At 47.0% G+C, this 16,702-nt stretch overlaps 2 protein-coding genes across 2 annotated transcripts in view; one reads left to right on the forward strand and one right to left on the reverse strand.

Annotated features, from left to right (window-relative positions):
• On the forward strand, nt 1-16,490 carry AVIL (advillin). The gene is made up of 19 exons (XM_045553485.1): nt 1-66; nt 1,486-1,560; nt 2,312-2,508; nt 3,910-4,018; nt 4,111-4,221; nt 4,512-4,714; nt 5,178-5,256; nt 5,366-5,464; nt 6,222-6,375; nt 6,478-6,578; nt 7,051-7,188; nt 7,291-7,449; nt 8,270-8,449; nt 9,873-10,018; nt 10,155-10,299; nt 11,786-11,974; nt 12,621-12,689; nt 14,331-14,453; nt 15,899-16,490. The coding sequence occupies exons 1-19, from the start codon at nt 1-3 to the stop codon at nt 16,010-16,012; spliced, it is 2,457 nt and encodes an 818-aa protein (XP_045409441.1). The 3' UTR covers nt 16,013-16,490.
• The window catches only part of LOC123639583 (EEF1A lysine methyltransferase 3), a 23,636-nt gene continuing 21,032 nt past the window's right edge, over nt 14,099-16,702 (reverse strand). The window contains exon 8 of the mRNA XM_045553481.1: nt 14,099-14,198. Within this exon, the coding sequence (XP_045409437.1) occupies nt 14,104-14,198 (95 nt within the window). The 3' untranslated portion in view covers nt 14,099-14,103. The remainder of the gene's footprint in view (nt 14,199-16,702) is intronic.

Consider the following 16,702-nt stretch of genomic DNA (forward strand, 5'->3'; position numbering starts at 1 on the left):
ATGTCTCTGAGCAGCGCCTTCAGGGCTGTGGGCAACGACCCTGGGATCATCACCTGGAGAATAGAGGTGAGCTGGGCTGAAGGCATACACACCTCACTCCTGACCACTGGCATCTGGGAGCAGGGGCTGGCAGCCGGGGCTGCTAGATGACAGCCCTCCAGCACTCCTTAGCCAGTGGTTTGTGAACAGTGAGAGTCAGCATCAAATGGACATTTTCACATCCTTGACCCTTCCCAGGTGCTCCCAGCAGGTGGGTGGCAGGTGGGAGAAACACTCAGTCCTGGAGACCATGGGTCTAAGCAAAAATAAGCTTGTCCTTTATCCAGCCATCTGCTCAGTGAGTCTGCACTTCCAGTAAATGACCTGGAAAGATAGGTGGGACCCACCCAGGAGGCTCCTCGCTGCTTCCCTCAGGGGAGTGGAACATGTCTTCCACGGGGCACTCTGGCTCCTACAAAGCATGGGAAGAGGTAGGAGGGCACAGCACGGACGGGGCACCGCTCATCCCTTCTCCACCTGGTTTTGAGCCACTCCGGGTTCCCGCAATCCACAGCTGGGAACCACGTTGGCCTGGGTAGCTCCACCTGCCAGTCGTGAGGACCCCCCTCCACCACTGCCGTGCTCTGAGCCCAATCAGTTGCTGCTGCATAAAACCCAGAGGTGATGCCTCACTTTACTATACTCAGTCAGGAGGGGAAGTCACAGCTCTTTAGCAAGCCTCTCAGAGATTGAGACTCCCAGTTTATTTAAAAACTAATATGTACTAAAAAAGAGTTAGAAAAACTGCGGTATATTTAATATTTTTACATTTAATACATACATTTTACATAGAACACACACAAGTACAGCTGCAGGTTTCCTTCACTTGGAGAGAGCAATGCAACTCTACGTCTAAAGCTGTGTGAATGGCCCTCCTGGGACAAGCCCTACATGCAGTGACAAATCAGGGCCCTGACCCAGACTCCAAATATGAGACACTTGGCATGAAGCCCTGCAGACTGCTGGTCCTCTCCAAATGTCGTTATCCTCCTCACCTCCCGTGGCCCAGCAGAGTCCTGGTGTTCTTTCCCACACAGGCCTTGGCCAGCCGGTGGTCAGAGTTGGGAGCACAGTGTTGAAGGCGCTGGCACAACTGCTCATAGGAGGGTTTTTACTTGGTAGTTTATATCCCGCTGTTTTCCCTGCAAAGGGCTGGAAGTGGCTCATAAGGTTCCCCACGGTATAGCAAGACCAAGCAGGAAGTGGACAGGAGAACAGGGCGAAGGAGACCAGCACAGGGACCCAGATTCAGATCTGCGGACAGAGCTGGCAGAAGCCAGAGGGGGCTATGTCAGTCTGTGGCTGGCTGCCTCGCCCCTGTAAAGCCACTGGGAGCATCTCCTTACCTCTCCCCGACCACCTGTGCCAAAGGACAGAGAGGAGAGAGGGCTGTCGGGGAGAAAGGAAGGAGAGAATGCAGCCTGTACACACCTCTTGTCTTTCCAGAAAATGGAGCTGGCACTGGTGCCCCTGAGCACCCACGGCAACTTCTATGAGGGGGACTGCTACGTCATCCTCTCGGTGAGCACCGTCCTCCCCATTCCTGCGAGCTGCTCCCCCGAGAGCCAATTCTTGGGCGGTACTGGGAGATCCACTGGTGAGGGAAGGTAATCGGGTCCCTGGTACCTGACTCAATTGTTCCTCAGTGCTGTGCAGAGCAGACCTCCAGTTTGACTACCAAAGGCCATCATTAGGCCTGGGGTTATAATTTTGCATCAGAGGGTGGGGGTAGGGCTCTCAGTCTGAACCTCAGCAAGCCACCCACAAGCGGCACTTCTGCCTCTGGGGCCCAGGCCCCACATTAAAGTGGTGTGGAGGAAGGCCCCATAAATCCAAGGCCTGTCTCTGGCCTCTAAGTGCTCACTCTCATGGAGGAGACACTCTCTCCCGTGACCGGTGCTGACAGCCGGGCAGGTGTGCAGATCAGCACCGTGCCAGCTGTGCAAACACACGAGAGCGAGAGGGTCTGTGAGGGAAGCCTACAAGTCAGCTGGGAAAAGATCCCCACTGGTCTCCATCTATTCAGGGACAACAAGCTGTCAAGTTTCCCCAAATGGGGGGAGAAATGCAAGCTGCCAAAGCCTGAGCCACGATCCCAGGTCTGCACAGAGGCTGGGGCAGCTCCACCACCCACTGCAGGGAGAAAGAAGGCACAGGCCTGCCAAGGATAGGGCACAAGCCACTGTATGCTGCATTCTTTCCATGCCAGAGGGGCCAGCAGCAAAGGGGAGGTGAGCTGGCCCCTGACCCGTTCTCTCTGGCTACATAGCAGACCCGGAGAGTGGGCAGCAGCCTCTCCCAGGATATCCACTTCTGGATCGGGAAGGACTCCTCCCAGGATGAGCAGACCTGTGCAGCCATCTACACCACCCAGCTGGACGACTACCTGGGAGGCAGCCCCGTGCAGCACCGAGAGGTCCAGTACCATGAGTCTGACACCTTCCAAGGCTACTTCAAGCAGGGCATCATGTGAGTGGTGATGCACAGGAAAAGGACAGAAACAGCCACTGACAGAAGAGGAAACCCAAAGGGCCAATGAGCATATGAAGAAAGTAATCAGGGGAAGGCAAATCAAAATAAAGCTATCACTTCTACCTACGAGAGCAGCACAAATGAAAAAGCTGGGTAGTGCCAAATGTCAGTGAGGCTGTGGGGAAATAGGAACCCCTGTGCCCTGTGGGTGGGAGTGTCAACTAGCACAGCATTTGGAGAGTAGCCAGTGCCACTCAGGCAAATCCTGATACTGGGTGTATAACTCACAGAAACACTCACGCACCCAGGTCCATGAGGACCCATGAACCAGAATGTCCACAGCACTACCAGGCAGCTGCAGGTGATGCAAGTGTCCGTCCCTGGAAGCCCGGACATGCACTCAAGTGTTATGCAGCAGCCCGAAGCAACAGACTAGACACATACCTAACACACAGACAGATCTCACTAACATGGTGCATAGTGAACAAATTAAGAAATAGACTGAGATATATAAAAGAATACCAATTTCTGTTTTAAAAAATACATGCACAAAAAACAACAGGACACATTTTACCACAATGAAAATAAAAGAGAGATGTTAAACTGTTAGGATGGAAGCCTAGGGTGGGGGGAAGAATGGGAGTAAGGCACACAGACAAAAGGGAACACACTTAAAAATACTAGAGAGGGGGCTTGTAAAGGCCAGTGGTGATAATGTTCCATGAACTGAGAAGTTTAACTCAAGACTTTGCACTTGGGATTAAAAACAAAAGAGAAATTCCAATGAGCTTGAAAATTCTGAGGCTGGGCAAGGCCAGCTTCTTGCAGGTTGGCAGTCTACCCTCACTGAGGACCTGCCGGGCACAGAACCCCACACTGAGTCACTGGGGAGCCCAAGGACAAAGCCCCTCTGCTCCAGGGTTACCTTCAGCACTCTCCTCGAGTGCAGGACACCCGGTTCCAAGGCTGGGTTGCAGTGAGTGTGGGGCGGGAGAGCTGACTCCTGGGGTGGGTGCTCTTACAGCCATGGTGTCATTAATGCTTTTGCTGCTGCACAACTTGTGTCCCTCTCCTCGTGGCATATGGACACTCAGACAGTTCCTAGAACAAAACAAGCCCTTCCATGCTGTAGTCTTTATTGCTGATATTTCCTCTGCCTGGAGCACTATTCCTCTGGTTGTTGGTTCCTTTTCCTTGTAGTATTTCAGCTCAAATGTCCCTTCTTGAGAAAAGACTGCCCTGACCTCTCTACCAGAAAGTCAGTTGCCAAGTCTATCCATGGGGCAGCAGCTACTATCATCTGCATTTACCTTGCTGATTTACTGTCGGCACCACATGGGCTGGGGCTGCATCTGTGCAATCGCAACTTGGCAAATAACCGAATGGATGTTCCCTCAGCTACATGAAGGGGGGTGTGGCCTCTGGGATGAAGCACACGGAGACCAACACCTACGATGTGAAGCGGCTGCTACATGTGAAGGGGAGGAGAAACATCAGGGCCACTGAGGTAAGTCCTGCCCAGTGTCTGTCCTGGGCCTGAAGCTTCTCCACCTGGCACCTAAGAATTCCTCCTGAACAATGCATACCTCTCATTTGCAGGTAGAAATGAGTTGGGACAGTTTCAACCAAGGTGATGTCTTCTTGCTGGACCTTGGGAAGGTCATCATCCAGTGGAATGGCCCAGAGAGCACCAGTGGGGAGCGCCTGAAGGCATGGCTCTTTCCAGTCTTAGCCTCTCTCCTTTCCCTCAGGCCTGGTCATGGGGCTTGCAGTATCTCAGGCGCCTTTCTCCTCTTCCTTCCATGCTGACTCTTGCCCCCAAATCAAGGTGGACCCCTGCCTTTGCATAGCATCTGTCTCGGAGACAGGCCGAGTGTTTGTGACTCGCCCTGAGCTCCTCAGCATTGGAATAGCTCCTGTGTCTGGGATCCAGGCTGCTCCCCCCAAAGACAGAAAGGGGTCCCAGATGAGCTGAGTGCTTCCTTGGGCTTCTTTGACAGGCTATGCTTCTGGCAAAGGACATTCGGGACAGGGAGCGAGGGGGCCGTGCTGAAATAGGAGTGATCGAGGGCGACAAGGAGGCAGAGAGCCCGGGGCTGATGAAGGTCCTTCAGGACACCCTTGGCCGACGTTCCATTATCAAACCTGCAGTCCCTGATGAGATCATAGATCAGCAGCAGAAATCAAATACCATGTTGTATCAGTGAGTAGCTAAATCCAGCTGCTGGCTGGAAGTGCGGGTGGGGGTAACGAGTCCCTTAGAACACCAGCCACCTCTGCGTAGCTCTTTGTTTTGGGTGTAGGTGTCTGGTTTTCTTCTCAGTCCTTTTCAAATGCAGCTCCAAGAAGGAGCTTGGAGATCCCCCACTCAAAGAGGCAGCTGTCTTTTGTTCTTGTTAGCAACTCTCCTGATCTCTTAGGGAGACCTTTCCTTTATTCTGGTCTATACATGCCCAGGGATGTGGAAGAGATGAAGTTTGAAAGACAGATGCACAAAAATCTCCTCCAGAGAACAATGCATACATTCCTGTATGCATTCAAGCTATGTCTAAGAAGTCAAACTCTACCTGGAAACTCCACACTAAAACAAAGCCAGGAAAACGTCAAGTTGACTACAAGATGCTTTGTAGAAGAAAAGGCACAGGCTAACCTCTTCCTTTCTCTAGTGTCTCAGACTCAGGTGGGCAGCTGGCAGTCACAGAGGTAGCAAAGAGGCCTCTGGTCCAGGACTTACTGAGCCATGATGTAAGTAGAGCTTGGGTGGGCTTAGCTCCGGGTAGCTAGACCTGGATTCAGAAGCAGACCCTGGGCAGTCTTGAGTGGTAGTAACCACATTTATCCCTCACTGCTTCAGGACTGCTACATCCTGGACCAAAATGGAACCAAGATCTACGTGTGGAAAGGAAAAGGAGCCACGAAGGTTGAGAAGCAGGCGGCCATGTCTAAAGCCCTGGTAGGAGCTATAGATGTGCAATATTGCCCAAGTAATTCTGCCAATAACCCTTCAGATGTGTCACTTCAGAAGGCCCTACTAGATACTTGAGCATATAACACTGCAGTTATACATATGGACTTCAAAATCAGACAAATTGGAATTCAAAGCCAGGTTTTGCCTTTTCCAGCTGAGTGCTCTGGGAAGACTACTTAACACCTCTGAGCCTCAGTTTCCTCATATCTAACATGGGGATAATAATACCCATCTCCCACGGTTGTTATAAGGATTAAAAAGCATTTGTAAAGCCCTCAGAACAGTACTTGACACACATCACCTGCTCAATAAAAGGTGCCTGTTATTATCGAAAGGGATATCACATATCAAGGTTAATGGCCCTGTCCTCAAGATGCCTATGATATTTGTGCAGACCCATGCAGATGAACCAAGTAAGATGCACTTACAAAGCAATAAATCAGCAAACAAATGTGACACAAAGTCAGTAGAGCACGTAAGTGCTGAAAGAACACAGCATAGGGGTCTTGCAAAAAAATTAATAATCATAATCATGACAAGCCAATGAAGAGATGCCAAATTGTTCCACTCAGTCATTTTTTTGAGGCAGGTAACTTGGTCCTTAGACAGAAATCAGTTAGAATTTGACTCTGACTCCCAGAGGGGAGAGATCCTACTAACTGGCTTCCAAGAGTAAGTTACCAGACGAGCAAAGTCAGTGTATTCCCTGACTGACCTGCCTTTGGGGATGGTGGGTCTGCAGGGCTTCATCAAGAGTAAGGGTTACCCCAGCGGCACCAACGTGGAGACCGTCAACGATGGTGCTGAGTCAGCCATGTTCAAGCAGCTGTTCCAGAAGTGGTCAGTGAAGGACCAGACTGTGGGCCTGGGGAAAACGTTCAGCATTGGCAAAATTGGTGAGATTGCCCCCAGATCGTCCTCTCACTGCTGGGACTCTCCACAACAGCAGGTACAGATGCTTCGCACTCACTCGGCTTTTCCCAACCCCCTCCCTACAGCTAAAGTTTTCCAGGATAAGTTTGATGTGACTCTGCTGCACACCAAGCCAGAGGTAGCTGCCCAGGAAAGAATGGTCGATGATGGCAATGGAAAAGTTGAGGTAAGCCCATGATTCAAATGTCAGGGCAGCCAGCACTGTCCCTCTTGGCTATTCCTGCTGGGGAGCAGGGGGACACAGTGCAGGTGACTCTATGTCTGCTTTGCTTTCCTTTCCACCTCTGGGATCTCAAAGTAGTCTCTGAGAGTCTTGCAAGTCTGCAGAGTTTTCAGGGGAGTGAAAGGCACATCCCTAAATGTGCTCTCTGTAACTCACCTGGCAGATATAGTCAAATCATCGCTCAGTCTGCAAAGACCGAGCCGTGATGGGATGCAACTGACCAGGACAACCAAGTTCTTCTCAGGATTCAAATCATGCAAATGTGATGAGCCCTCACCACTGGGTGAGAACCAGAGGGCAAAGGGGACTTGGAGTGGATGTTAGCACCTTCTCCACCTGGATTCTCTGTTTAGCATGGCCCAGTCCCCTTCAGGGGCCCCCATCTCTGGGAAATTGTGTTTTCCCCTATGCCCAGGTCTGGAGAATTGAGAACCTGGAGCTGGTCCCTGTGGAACATCAGTGGTATGGCTTCTTCTATGGGGGAGACTGCTATCTGGTTCTTTACACATACAAGGTGAACGGGAAGCCACATTACATCTTGTACATCTGGCAGGTAGGCCTGGCACAGACTCTCAGCTTTGGATCCTGATGCTTCTTCTTCCCACTGGGCCGGGATGGGGAAGCAGGGTCCATCACTCCCCTCTCAACGCTGCAGGGCCGCCACGCCTCCCAGGATGAGCTGGCAGCCTCAGCATACCAGGCAGTGGAGGTAGATCGGCAGTTTGATGGGGCCGCCGTGCAGATTCGAGTCAGCATGGGGAAGGAGCCACGCCATTTCATGGCCATCTTCAAGGGGAAGCTAGTTATCTTTGAGGTAAGGATCCTCAGATAAACTACACCATGAGCAGGAATGCTCAGAATGAACGAATTAGCAGGGATCTACCGGAGAAGACAGCAGGGGTGGGGTGGAGAGCAGAGCAAGGCTTGGATTAGACACAGAGAAGGGGGTTGATCTCTCTAAGACATTCAGTGAATCCTGAGTGCCTAGGGCTTCAAGTCTGAACCACTGTCTAATGTCCAAGGCCTTTCATCATCTGACCCATATTACCTGTGCAGGTGCATTATCCTCAGCTCCCAAACCTGTACTCTCTACTCCAGTCTCCTCAATTGGCCTCACACGGGTCTCCTCAATGGGTCTCCTCATTGGCCTCACATGTGCCGTGCCATACCATGCTCTGCCCCTTGTGAACATGCCCCTTCAAATTCTAGCCCCACTTCTTCCATGAAGCCCTGGCTGAAGGACTACTAGGCAATGCATAATGTCACATACTTGGTATCACCCAAGTCTGAGGTCAAGTCCTAGTCTTGTCATTTGTTAGCCAAGTTCCTATGTCTCAGTTTCCTCATCTGTACTGTGGGATACTAACACCTACTTCATAGAGCTATTACGAGGATCAATGAAATTATGTAGATAAGGCATCAGTCACAGGGCCTGGCAACTGATAAAGTTCTCAGAACGAAAGCTAATACCACTGGTACCATAACTCCAGCTCACCCTCGCCCTTCAGTTAGCTTAGAAGCCCCTCAAGTGCAAAGATGGTATCAAAACATCCACATTCCCCACAACAGCTAGTCCATCTAAAAGTTCACATGTGCTCCTTAGATTCAGACTCTGCTTTTCTTCTTCTCTCTAGGGTGGGACTTCCAGGAAGGGAAATGCTGAGCCTGACCCTCCAGTAAGACTTTTCCAGATTCAAGGAAATGACAAATCTAACACCAAAGCAGTGGAGGTTTCAGCCTTTGCCTCCTCCCTAAATTCCAATGACGTCTTTCTGCTGCAAACTCAGGCAGAGCACTACCTGTGGTATGGCAAGGTAGGATGGCTGGGCCCAGTGAGTCAGACCAGCCCTTCAGAGCCCAAACTCATGCCCCTCCACCCCTGTCAGCAAGGTCAAGATCAAAGGAACTAAAGAGTAGGCTGGAACAGTCCTTGAAAAGAGGAGACTTCTTCCTAAAGAATTGTCAAAGGGAGCACCAACATTCCCCACAATCAGGCTCCAATTAAAAACTCACTGACAGCCCTGCTTATACTCATAGACATCCCATGAACTTCTACATAGATGGAGGCTGGATAAGTCAATCTTCCCACATGAGTTGGTGGATTATAACAGACAGGCACTAACACAGAACAAAAATGCTAAAAATATGATATTAATTCATATTGCATTAGTGCATTAAAAAGCACTAAAATTGTTTTATAAAAGAGAATTGAATAGGAAAAGATGCTCAACATCATTAGTCATTAAGGAAATGCAAATTAAAACCACAATGAGAAACCACTACACATCTATTAGAAAGGCTAAAAAAATTGACAGTATCAAATGTGGACGAGCATATGGAGCAACAGGAACCTTCACGCACTGTCGGTAGGACTGCAAAATGGCACAGTATTTGGAAAACAGTTTGACGATTTCTTATAAAGTTAAACATACACTTACCATATGATCCAGCAGTCCTACCCCTGGGTATTTACCCAAGTGAATTAACAAACTATCTTTACACAAAAACCTGTACACAAATGTTTATAGTACCTTTATTCATAATCACCAAAAATTAAAGACACTCAACTAGAAAATGGCTAAACACTCATATATCCATACAATGCAATACTACTCAGCAATAAAAAGGAATAAACCACTGATGAAACACAGACGAACTTCAGATGCATTACGCTAAGTGAAATATGCCAGACTCAAAAGCTAAATATTGTGGTTCCATTTATGGCATTCAGGAAAAGGTAAAACCATAGTGATGGAGAACAAATTAGTAGTTGCCAGAGGTTAAGGATTCGGGGAAGGTTTGATTCCAAAAGGGTAGTAGCTCCAGAGAATATGGGCGGGGGAGTGAGGATGAAACTGTTCTGTATCTTATTGTGGTGGTGGTAACATGATTCTGTTTGTTAAGACTCTTAGTACTGTATGCCAAAAAGAGTTTTAAAGTAAATTTAAATTTTTTCTCTAAAAAAAAAAAAGCAGGTGTTAAAACTCCAGCTGAAGGTGAAACAAAGGTGACTCTTGTCAACATTCCCTGTGGGTTTCAGTCTAGTCCTGCTTTTTGCCACCACACTGTTTTCCTCCCCTGCCTTCCCAGCACTATAACAAACCTATCTATGTCCCCATCCTGAGGGCCTGGGAGCTGATCTTGGCCACCCTGAGCTATCAGTCTCAAAAGCTTCCCTTCCCACATCAACGTGTCCCTGTGCAACTAACATCTGTGCTCTCTTCGCCCCACTCTCAGGGGTCTAGCGGGGATGAGCGGGCAATGGCTAAGGAGCTGGCCGGGTTTCTCTGTGACGGAACTGAGAACACTGTGGCCGAGGGCCAGGAGCCAGCCGAGTTCTGGGACCTATTGGGAGGGAAAACTCCCTATGCCAATGATAAAAGGTATGGGAACAACGTAGGTCCCTTTTCTTGGCTCTTCCTGCCTCCCAGGCTTGTGAACCGCACAACGCCTAAGCTCCCTTTCAGTTTGCAAACTATTTCCAAGCAGCTCAGTGCCTCTACATGGACTGTATTGCAGATTACAGCAGGAAACCCTGGATGTCCAGTCTCGTCTCTTTGAATGTTCCAATAAGACTGGCCGGTTCATCGTCACTGAAATCACAGACTTCACCCAGGACGACCTGAACCCAGGTGATGTGATGCTCCTAGATACCTGGGACCAGGTAAGACCCAGCCATAGAACTCAGAAAAAATGACAAAGATCCCCATGGTTTAGGCTGTTTTTATATAGCATCCCCACCCCAGAATAGACCCAGGGTAGCCCCAGACCATCCCTAAGTCAATCAAACTTTTGTCAGTGGTGTCTAAAGGAAGAGCCTGCTTTTTGCCAGGGTTGGAGAGAACAGAATGATGTTTAAAACTCACCATCCTGGGAATTTTCCCACTTTGCTTTGGGAAAATCAGGCCATCCCACCATCATGTACTTCTTTATCTTAGAATCAATAGCAACGGGCTCCAAATTTAGAGAATATGGGCCTTTTAGGGAGCAAAGGGGTGTGAATGGGAAATGTTCAAGGTAACCCCTCCTTCACATGCCATTTTCTTCAGCTTGGCTCAGCCATAACTCTGAGCACCTCCTCCATGCTAGTCACTGTGCTAAGTGGGTGTCACCAAGGTAAAGGGACCCTGCTCTGAGTTTACAGGTTAACGGGGGAAGCCAGACAGAGAAACATCATTCCATGATGATGAAGTATATACAAGGTGCTATGGGAGCACAAATTAGGGGCACTCAATGTAGTTTAGGAACTCAAAGTAGACCTCCTGGAGGAGACAGCTCCCAGGCCGAATCTCAAAGGATGAGTAGGCATTAATCAGTAAAAAAGGATATAGAAGGAATTCTGGGCAAAGGAAATGGCATAAGGAAAGCAAGGCATGAAATATTATCAGAACATAGGATAGAGTTAAGGAGCATCCTAGCGATGAAGCTGAAGAAGTAGGTATGGACCTAACCTACCATTGTCAAGAAATTTGACAGTAATCCAAGAAAGTCTGAAATTTAAGCAGGTGACATGGCCAGACTGTGCTTTAGATAGATCACTCTGGCAAATGTAGGAGGGATGAGGGTGAGAAAAAAGAAGAGTGTACACCAGTCAGTAGACTACTGTCATGGTTAAGTCATAGCTGCTGTGAGCCCACAAAACGGCCGTGGTGAGGAAGGCAGGGATGGTGATAGATTTGACAAATGTTTAGGAGGTAAGGTTGGCCAGCCCTGATGACTCACCAGATATGGGGAGTTTCTAGGATGACTTCCAGGTTTCTGTCTTAGGTGACTGGATGGATACCACTTACCTAGAGTGGTGGCTCAGAAAGATACAAGTTTAGAAAAGAAGAGCTACATTTTAGGGGTGTTATATCCGAAGTACTTAGAGACAGCCAAGAGGAGGTGTTTTGTAAGAAGTTGGATTCAGGAAGCTGAAGTTCAGAGAAAGCTCAGGTTTAGAGATGTACATTTGGAAGATATATGATGCAATTAAAATAATAAATATCAAGAGAAAACCTTTCTCTTTACTGAACAAATTAGGCGGAGAAAGTTTTCTGATGCTGTGAATTGCTCACAAAACAAAGAGGAAAGATAGGGTAGGATGTATGATCTAGTACTTTGTCTTTGGGACAAATACATTAACAAATATTAAATCTCTACCACAACAGGTGTTCCTGTGGATTGGGGCTGAGGCCAATGCCACGGAGAAGGAGAGGGCCCTTGCTGCAGCCCAGGAGTACCTGCACACTCACCCCAGCGGCAGAGACACTGACATACCAATCCTGATCATTAAACAGGGGTTTGAGCCTCCCACCTTCACAGGCTGGTTCCTGGCCTGGGACCCTCACATTTGGAGCGTAAGAACAATGAGAATGGGGAAAATATTCTTACTGCCAGGGAGCTGAGAACTAAGAGCTCAGTGGGAAGGTCGGGTGCTGACTCAAGGGCCGAGTAGAACCAGGACCTCATTTCCCCCACTCTCACTCCACTCCCTGCTTTTTATTTTTCTTCTCTTTTTCACCTGCCTCAGCAAGAAGTCCAGTTAGGTAATTCACAGCTTGTCTCAGCAAAAAGCAGTGTGAAGTAATAAACAGTTTATAAAGTATATCCGTACACATCATCTTTTTGATCTTTACAACCGTCCTGATAGCCAGTGCAAGTATTATTTCCCATTTTATAGATGAGGAAGCTAAGAGGGTAAGTTATTTGTCGAAAGTCATGGATAACCAACAGGAAGAAGCTAGGTTTTCTGACTCCTAGTCAACTGCTCTTTCTTAAATTTTGAAGGGAGGTCTGAAGGGGCACCATCAAAGAGTGTATGCCACTGCACTCCAGTGCCTTCTTCACCCTGCATGGACCCAGGAGGGGAATTTTCATTTTTACTTATCCTTGAAATGTCTTCTGATTCCCTAACTCTTTTGCTTTTCCTGAAGATACAGACCAGGCCTAAGATATCCTTCCCTATAAGAAATACCTCATCCTGTGTTTCTTATCTCTTCTTAGGCAGGAAAATCATATGAACAATTAAAAGAAGAGCTTGGAGATACTGCTGCTATCGTGCGGATCACTGCTGTAAGTTGGGTTTGCTCTTGGAGAGGCAAGTTACATAGTCCACCAGAGCCAAAGAGAAACAATAAATGCTACAGATGCTCATAGGCAAAATTCATACCCTTCTTAGTATTACTCTAGTTGTCTATTTTCATGTAAAGATTTTTCAGGCCGGGCACAGTGGCTCATGCCTATAATCCTAGCACTCTGGGAGGTCAAGGCAGGTGGATCGTTTGAGCTCAGGAGTTCGGGACCAGCCTGAGCAAGAGCGAGACCCCGTTTCTACTGAAAAAAAAAAAAAAAAAAATAGAAAGAAATTAGCTGGACAACTAAAAATATATATAGAAAAAATTAGCCAGGAATGGTGGCACATGCCTGTAGTCCCAGCTACTTGGGAGGCTGAGGCAGAAGGATTGGTTGAGCCCAGGAGTCTGAGGTTGCTGTGAGCTAGGCTGATGCCATGGCACACTAGCCCGGGCAATAGAGTGAGACCCTGTCTCAAGAAGAAAACAAAAAAAAGATTTTTCATCCAGGCCAAGTGGCTTACACCTGTAATCCAAGCACTTTGGGAGGCCAAGGCAGGTGGATTGCTTGAGTCCAGGAGTTCGAGCCCAGCCTGGGCAATGTGGCAAGACCCCATCTCTACAAAAAATTTAAAAATTAGCTGGGTATGGTGGCAAACGCCTATAGTCCCAGCTACTTGGGAGGCTGAGGCAGGAGGATTGCTTGAGCACAGGAGTTCAAGGCTACAGCGAGCTATGATTGTACCACTGCATTCCAACCTAGACAACAGAGTGAGATTCTGTCTCAAAAAAAGGGGAAAAAAGATTTTTCTTTTCTTTTTTTTGAGCCAGGGTCACACTCTTTCGCCCCAGATAGAATACAGTGCCATTATCATAGCTCACTGCAACTTCAAACTCCCAGGCTCAAGGGATCCTCCTGCCTCAGCTTCCCAAGTAGCTGGGACTACAGGCGTGCACAACCACGCCTATCTAATTTTTCTATTTTTTGTAGAGATAATGTCTTGCCAAAAGATATTTTTCTGCCAAAAGATATTTTTCTGCCAAAAGATAGTTTCTGACAGTGAAGTCCACAGAAACTTAGGTCATTTGCTCCTATTTTAATAGTTAAAAGAAGCAGAGCCTCAAGCCAGGAATCCAGCAGTTCATTAACCTCAGGATGAATGCGTGGCACCAGGTGTTCAAACCATCTGGCAATTTTGTCTTTGTGCTTTACAAATTCAGATTCCAAAGCTAATGTTGATGTAGTGTCTTTACATTGTATTTAAGAAAAGTATGACTTCAATCTGAAGTCATTTAAAGACTGGAAATGTAGGGCCTAAATAGAAGTGCCAAGAGAAGGTATGTGATTACGATCTTTAAATGAGATTTAGGCACAGCATGTATGCCAAAATGAATATACAGGACTCACCTTTAACTCACTGAATCAGCTTTCCCAAGAAGGATCCCCAAATCTGAGTATTTTTGATTCCCAGATGATTCTGACATGCAGCTAGGTTTGGGGACCATTGTTCTGAAAGATGATTACAAAGGGTGAAGTGGTATAAGTCAAAATGTTAAATGTTATACACACACAGAACTGTAATCAAACAGACACTGAACAGTCTCTTCTCCTGTGTTTATATTCTTATCTTATCCTACCTAGGACATGAAGAACACGACCCTCTCCCTGAATTCTGACAGTGAGCCAAAATATTACCCCATAGAAGTTCTGCTGAAAAACCAGAGTCAGGAGCTGCCTGAGGATGTGAACCCTGCTAAAAAGGAGGTGAGTGGCTGAAGAAACTGTATCTGTGGTAAGTGGAGCTCTCCGTGATAAAGCACCCATCTCAATAAATGGCCTAGGACGGTTCAGGTACATCACAGGCACTCGATGGACATTTGAGCTACCCAGTGGCTCAAACCAAAAACTCAGGGCTCCTTCTTGATTCTTTTGTCTCACCTCCTCTATCAGTCTACCAGCTGGCCTCTGTCCACTCCTCTCCATCTCTCTGCTGCCAGTCTAGTCCAGCCATCATGGACTTACTGTCCAACTCATTTCCAAGCCTGTCCCTACAATCCATTCCCCACACAACAGCCAAAGGGATCTTTTAAAACAGAGGGCACTGTCCTGTTTAAAACATCTCAAATGACTTCCTACTGCACTTCAAAAAAGAATTAGAAAGCCTACACAATCTGGACCCTGCCTACCTCTCCAATTTTGTCTCATATACCACTACCCTCTTCACTTATTACCCTGCATCTGGTGGCTACTTTTCTGTTCCTGAATATGCTTGTTTCAGCCTTTGAGCCTTTAGGCTTGATAGTACTCCTGCCTGAAAAAACATTCTTCTCCCGGATCATCACAAAGCCAGCTCCTTCTCACAATTTAGGCCTCAGCTCCAATGCCACCTCCCTAGGGAGGCCTTCCCTGACCACCCTAACACTGTTCCCTTACACCCTGCAGTCCTTTGATACTTGTTCATTGTCTATCTCCCCCTCCAATAATATCCTAAAGAGGAAGGACCTTGTCTGTTGTTCACTACCATATCCTCAGGTTTTCAGCACCTAAAACAGTGCCTAGCAGAATGCCTAAGCGAATGAATTAACATATTCATGTTGAATGAATTAATTCATTTTCCTCTTGAAGAAGTTGATTTGAGAATGGTCTCTGGATTTCCCACAATGTCTTATCTAACTACTTCTTAAATATCTGGACTACAACTTTCTTGAAAGCAGAGGCCCTATCTTAATAACCTTTACTTGGATACAAAACATTCATTATAACATTAAATAAATGTTAGGAGAATTTTATGCTCTCAGTAAGATCCATCGGATCTTGTATTTGAAAATTTCTGGATAAAAATGGTAGTTAAGGGCATAAAGCAAGGAAAACCATCACTTGATTTAGGTCTCCGTTCTGCCAAAATCTAATGTCTATAATTCATCCATAATATATAACCCACTTGTTGCCTTCTGGCAAGAAACTGGTCCTAGCTGGGGCTGTGAGAGCAGTGAATCCAGCCAGCTTCTTCCACAGGCCAAAACAGGACTCCGTGACCTGAAGAACACCTCTCCAACGAATAATTTAAGTCCATGACAGCCTTTCTGAGAAATTAATTCTACTTCCCCATTCAAGCACCTACTCAGAAGTCTCTGTTGTGCCCACTCTCCTCACCTCTGTTGGCATTGATCAGTCTTCCTTCTAACTAGAAACTTTGTTTTCTCTCTTAGAATTACCTCTCTGAACAGGACTTTATGTCTGTGTTTGGCATCACGAGAGGGCAATTTGCTGCTCTGCCTGGCTGGAAACAGCTCCAATTGAAGAAAGAAAAGGGGCTTTTCTAAGGCAAGAAGACATATGCCTACTGCAAGACCACATAAGACAGCAGATAGTGCCAATATCAGAAAAGAATTTACCTACCAACTTCTGCCTGATATTCTGCTACATAATTTAGATACAATAATCTGCAAATCATAGCATGCTCTCCATTTTTTTCTCATCTTTCCATTCTTCGGTTGTTATAAGCCTAAAATGTTAACCACTCACTTTTTGGGTTTTGTAGCATTCTAGCTAAAGCCTCAGGGGAAAGCACTACAACTGCATGAATCTGGAGAAGTCCAAAGAAAGACAACCAAAAAACTAAGCTTAAAACATTTAATACTGTGCCAGGACCTACATTTGTTTTAAATTTTAAGATCAGTAATTCTAAAATCTATTTAACTGCAAATCATTGAATCACACATATACTCCAGTGTCAAAATCCAAATGCCCAGATCTGTTATGTGCCAGAGCATTTTTAACTTTTCAAATAAAGGTACGTGTAATGAGCAAATGGAGTCCTTTTCAGTATTTGGGGTTTGCTTGTTATTTTCTTTTCTTTTCTTTTTTTCTTTTCTTTTTTTTGAGACAGGGTCTCACTCTGTTGCCTAGGCTGGAGTGCAGTGGCATGCACAGCTCACTGTAACCCTGAACTCCTGGGCTCAAGTGATTCTCCTGCCTCAGTCCTGTAGGTGTATGCACTGCCTTGCCCAGCT

Source organism: Lemur catta, chromosome 6 (genome assembly GCF_020740605.2).
Source record: "Lemur catta isolate mLemCat1 chromosome 6, mLemCat1.pri, whole genome shotgun sequence".
NCBI classification, from domain to species: Eukaryota; Metazoa; Chordata; class Mammalia; order Primates; family Lemuridae; genus Lemur; species Lemur catta.

Excerpts from the sequence above, each read along its gene's own strand:
- AVIL (XM_045553485.1), top strand. The coding sequence starts at position 1 with ATGTCTCTGAGCAGCGCCTTCAGGGCTGTGGGCAACGACCCTGGGATC. Across the intron at positions 4,715-5,177 it reads TCAAATACCATGTTGTATCA|TGTCTCAGACTCAGGTGGGC; the intron begins GTGAGTAGCTAA and ends TCCTTTCTCTAG. Across the intron at positions 6,376-6,477 it reads GTTCAGCATTGGCAAAATTG|CTAAAGTTTTCCAGGATAAG; the intron begins GTGAGATTGCCC and ends CCCTCCCTACAG.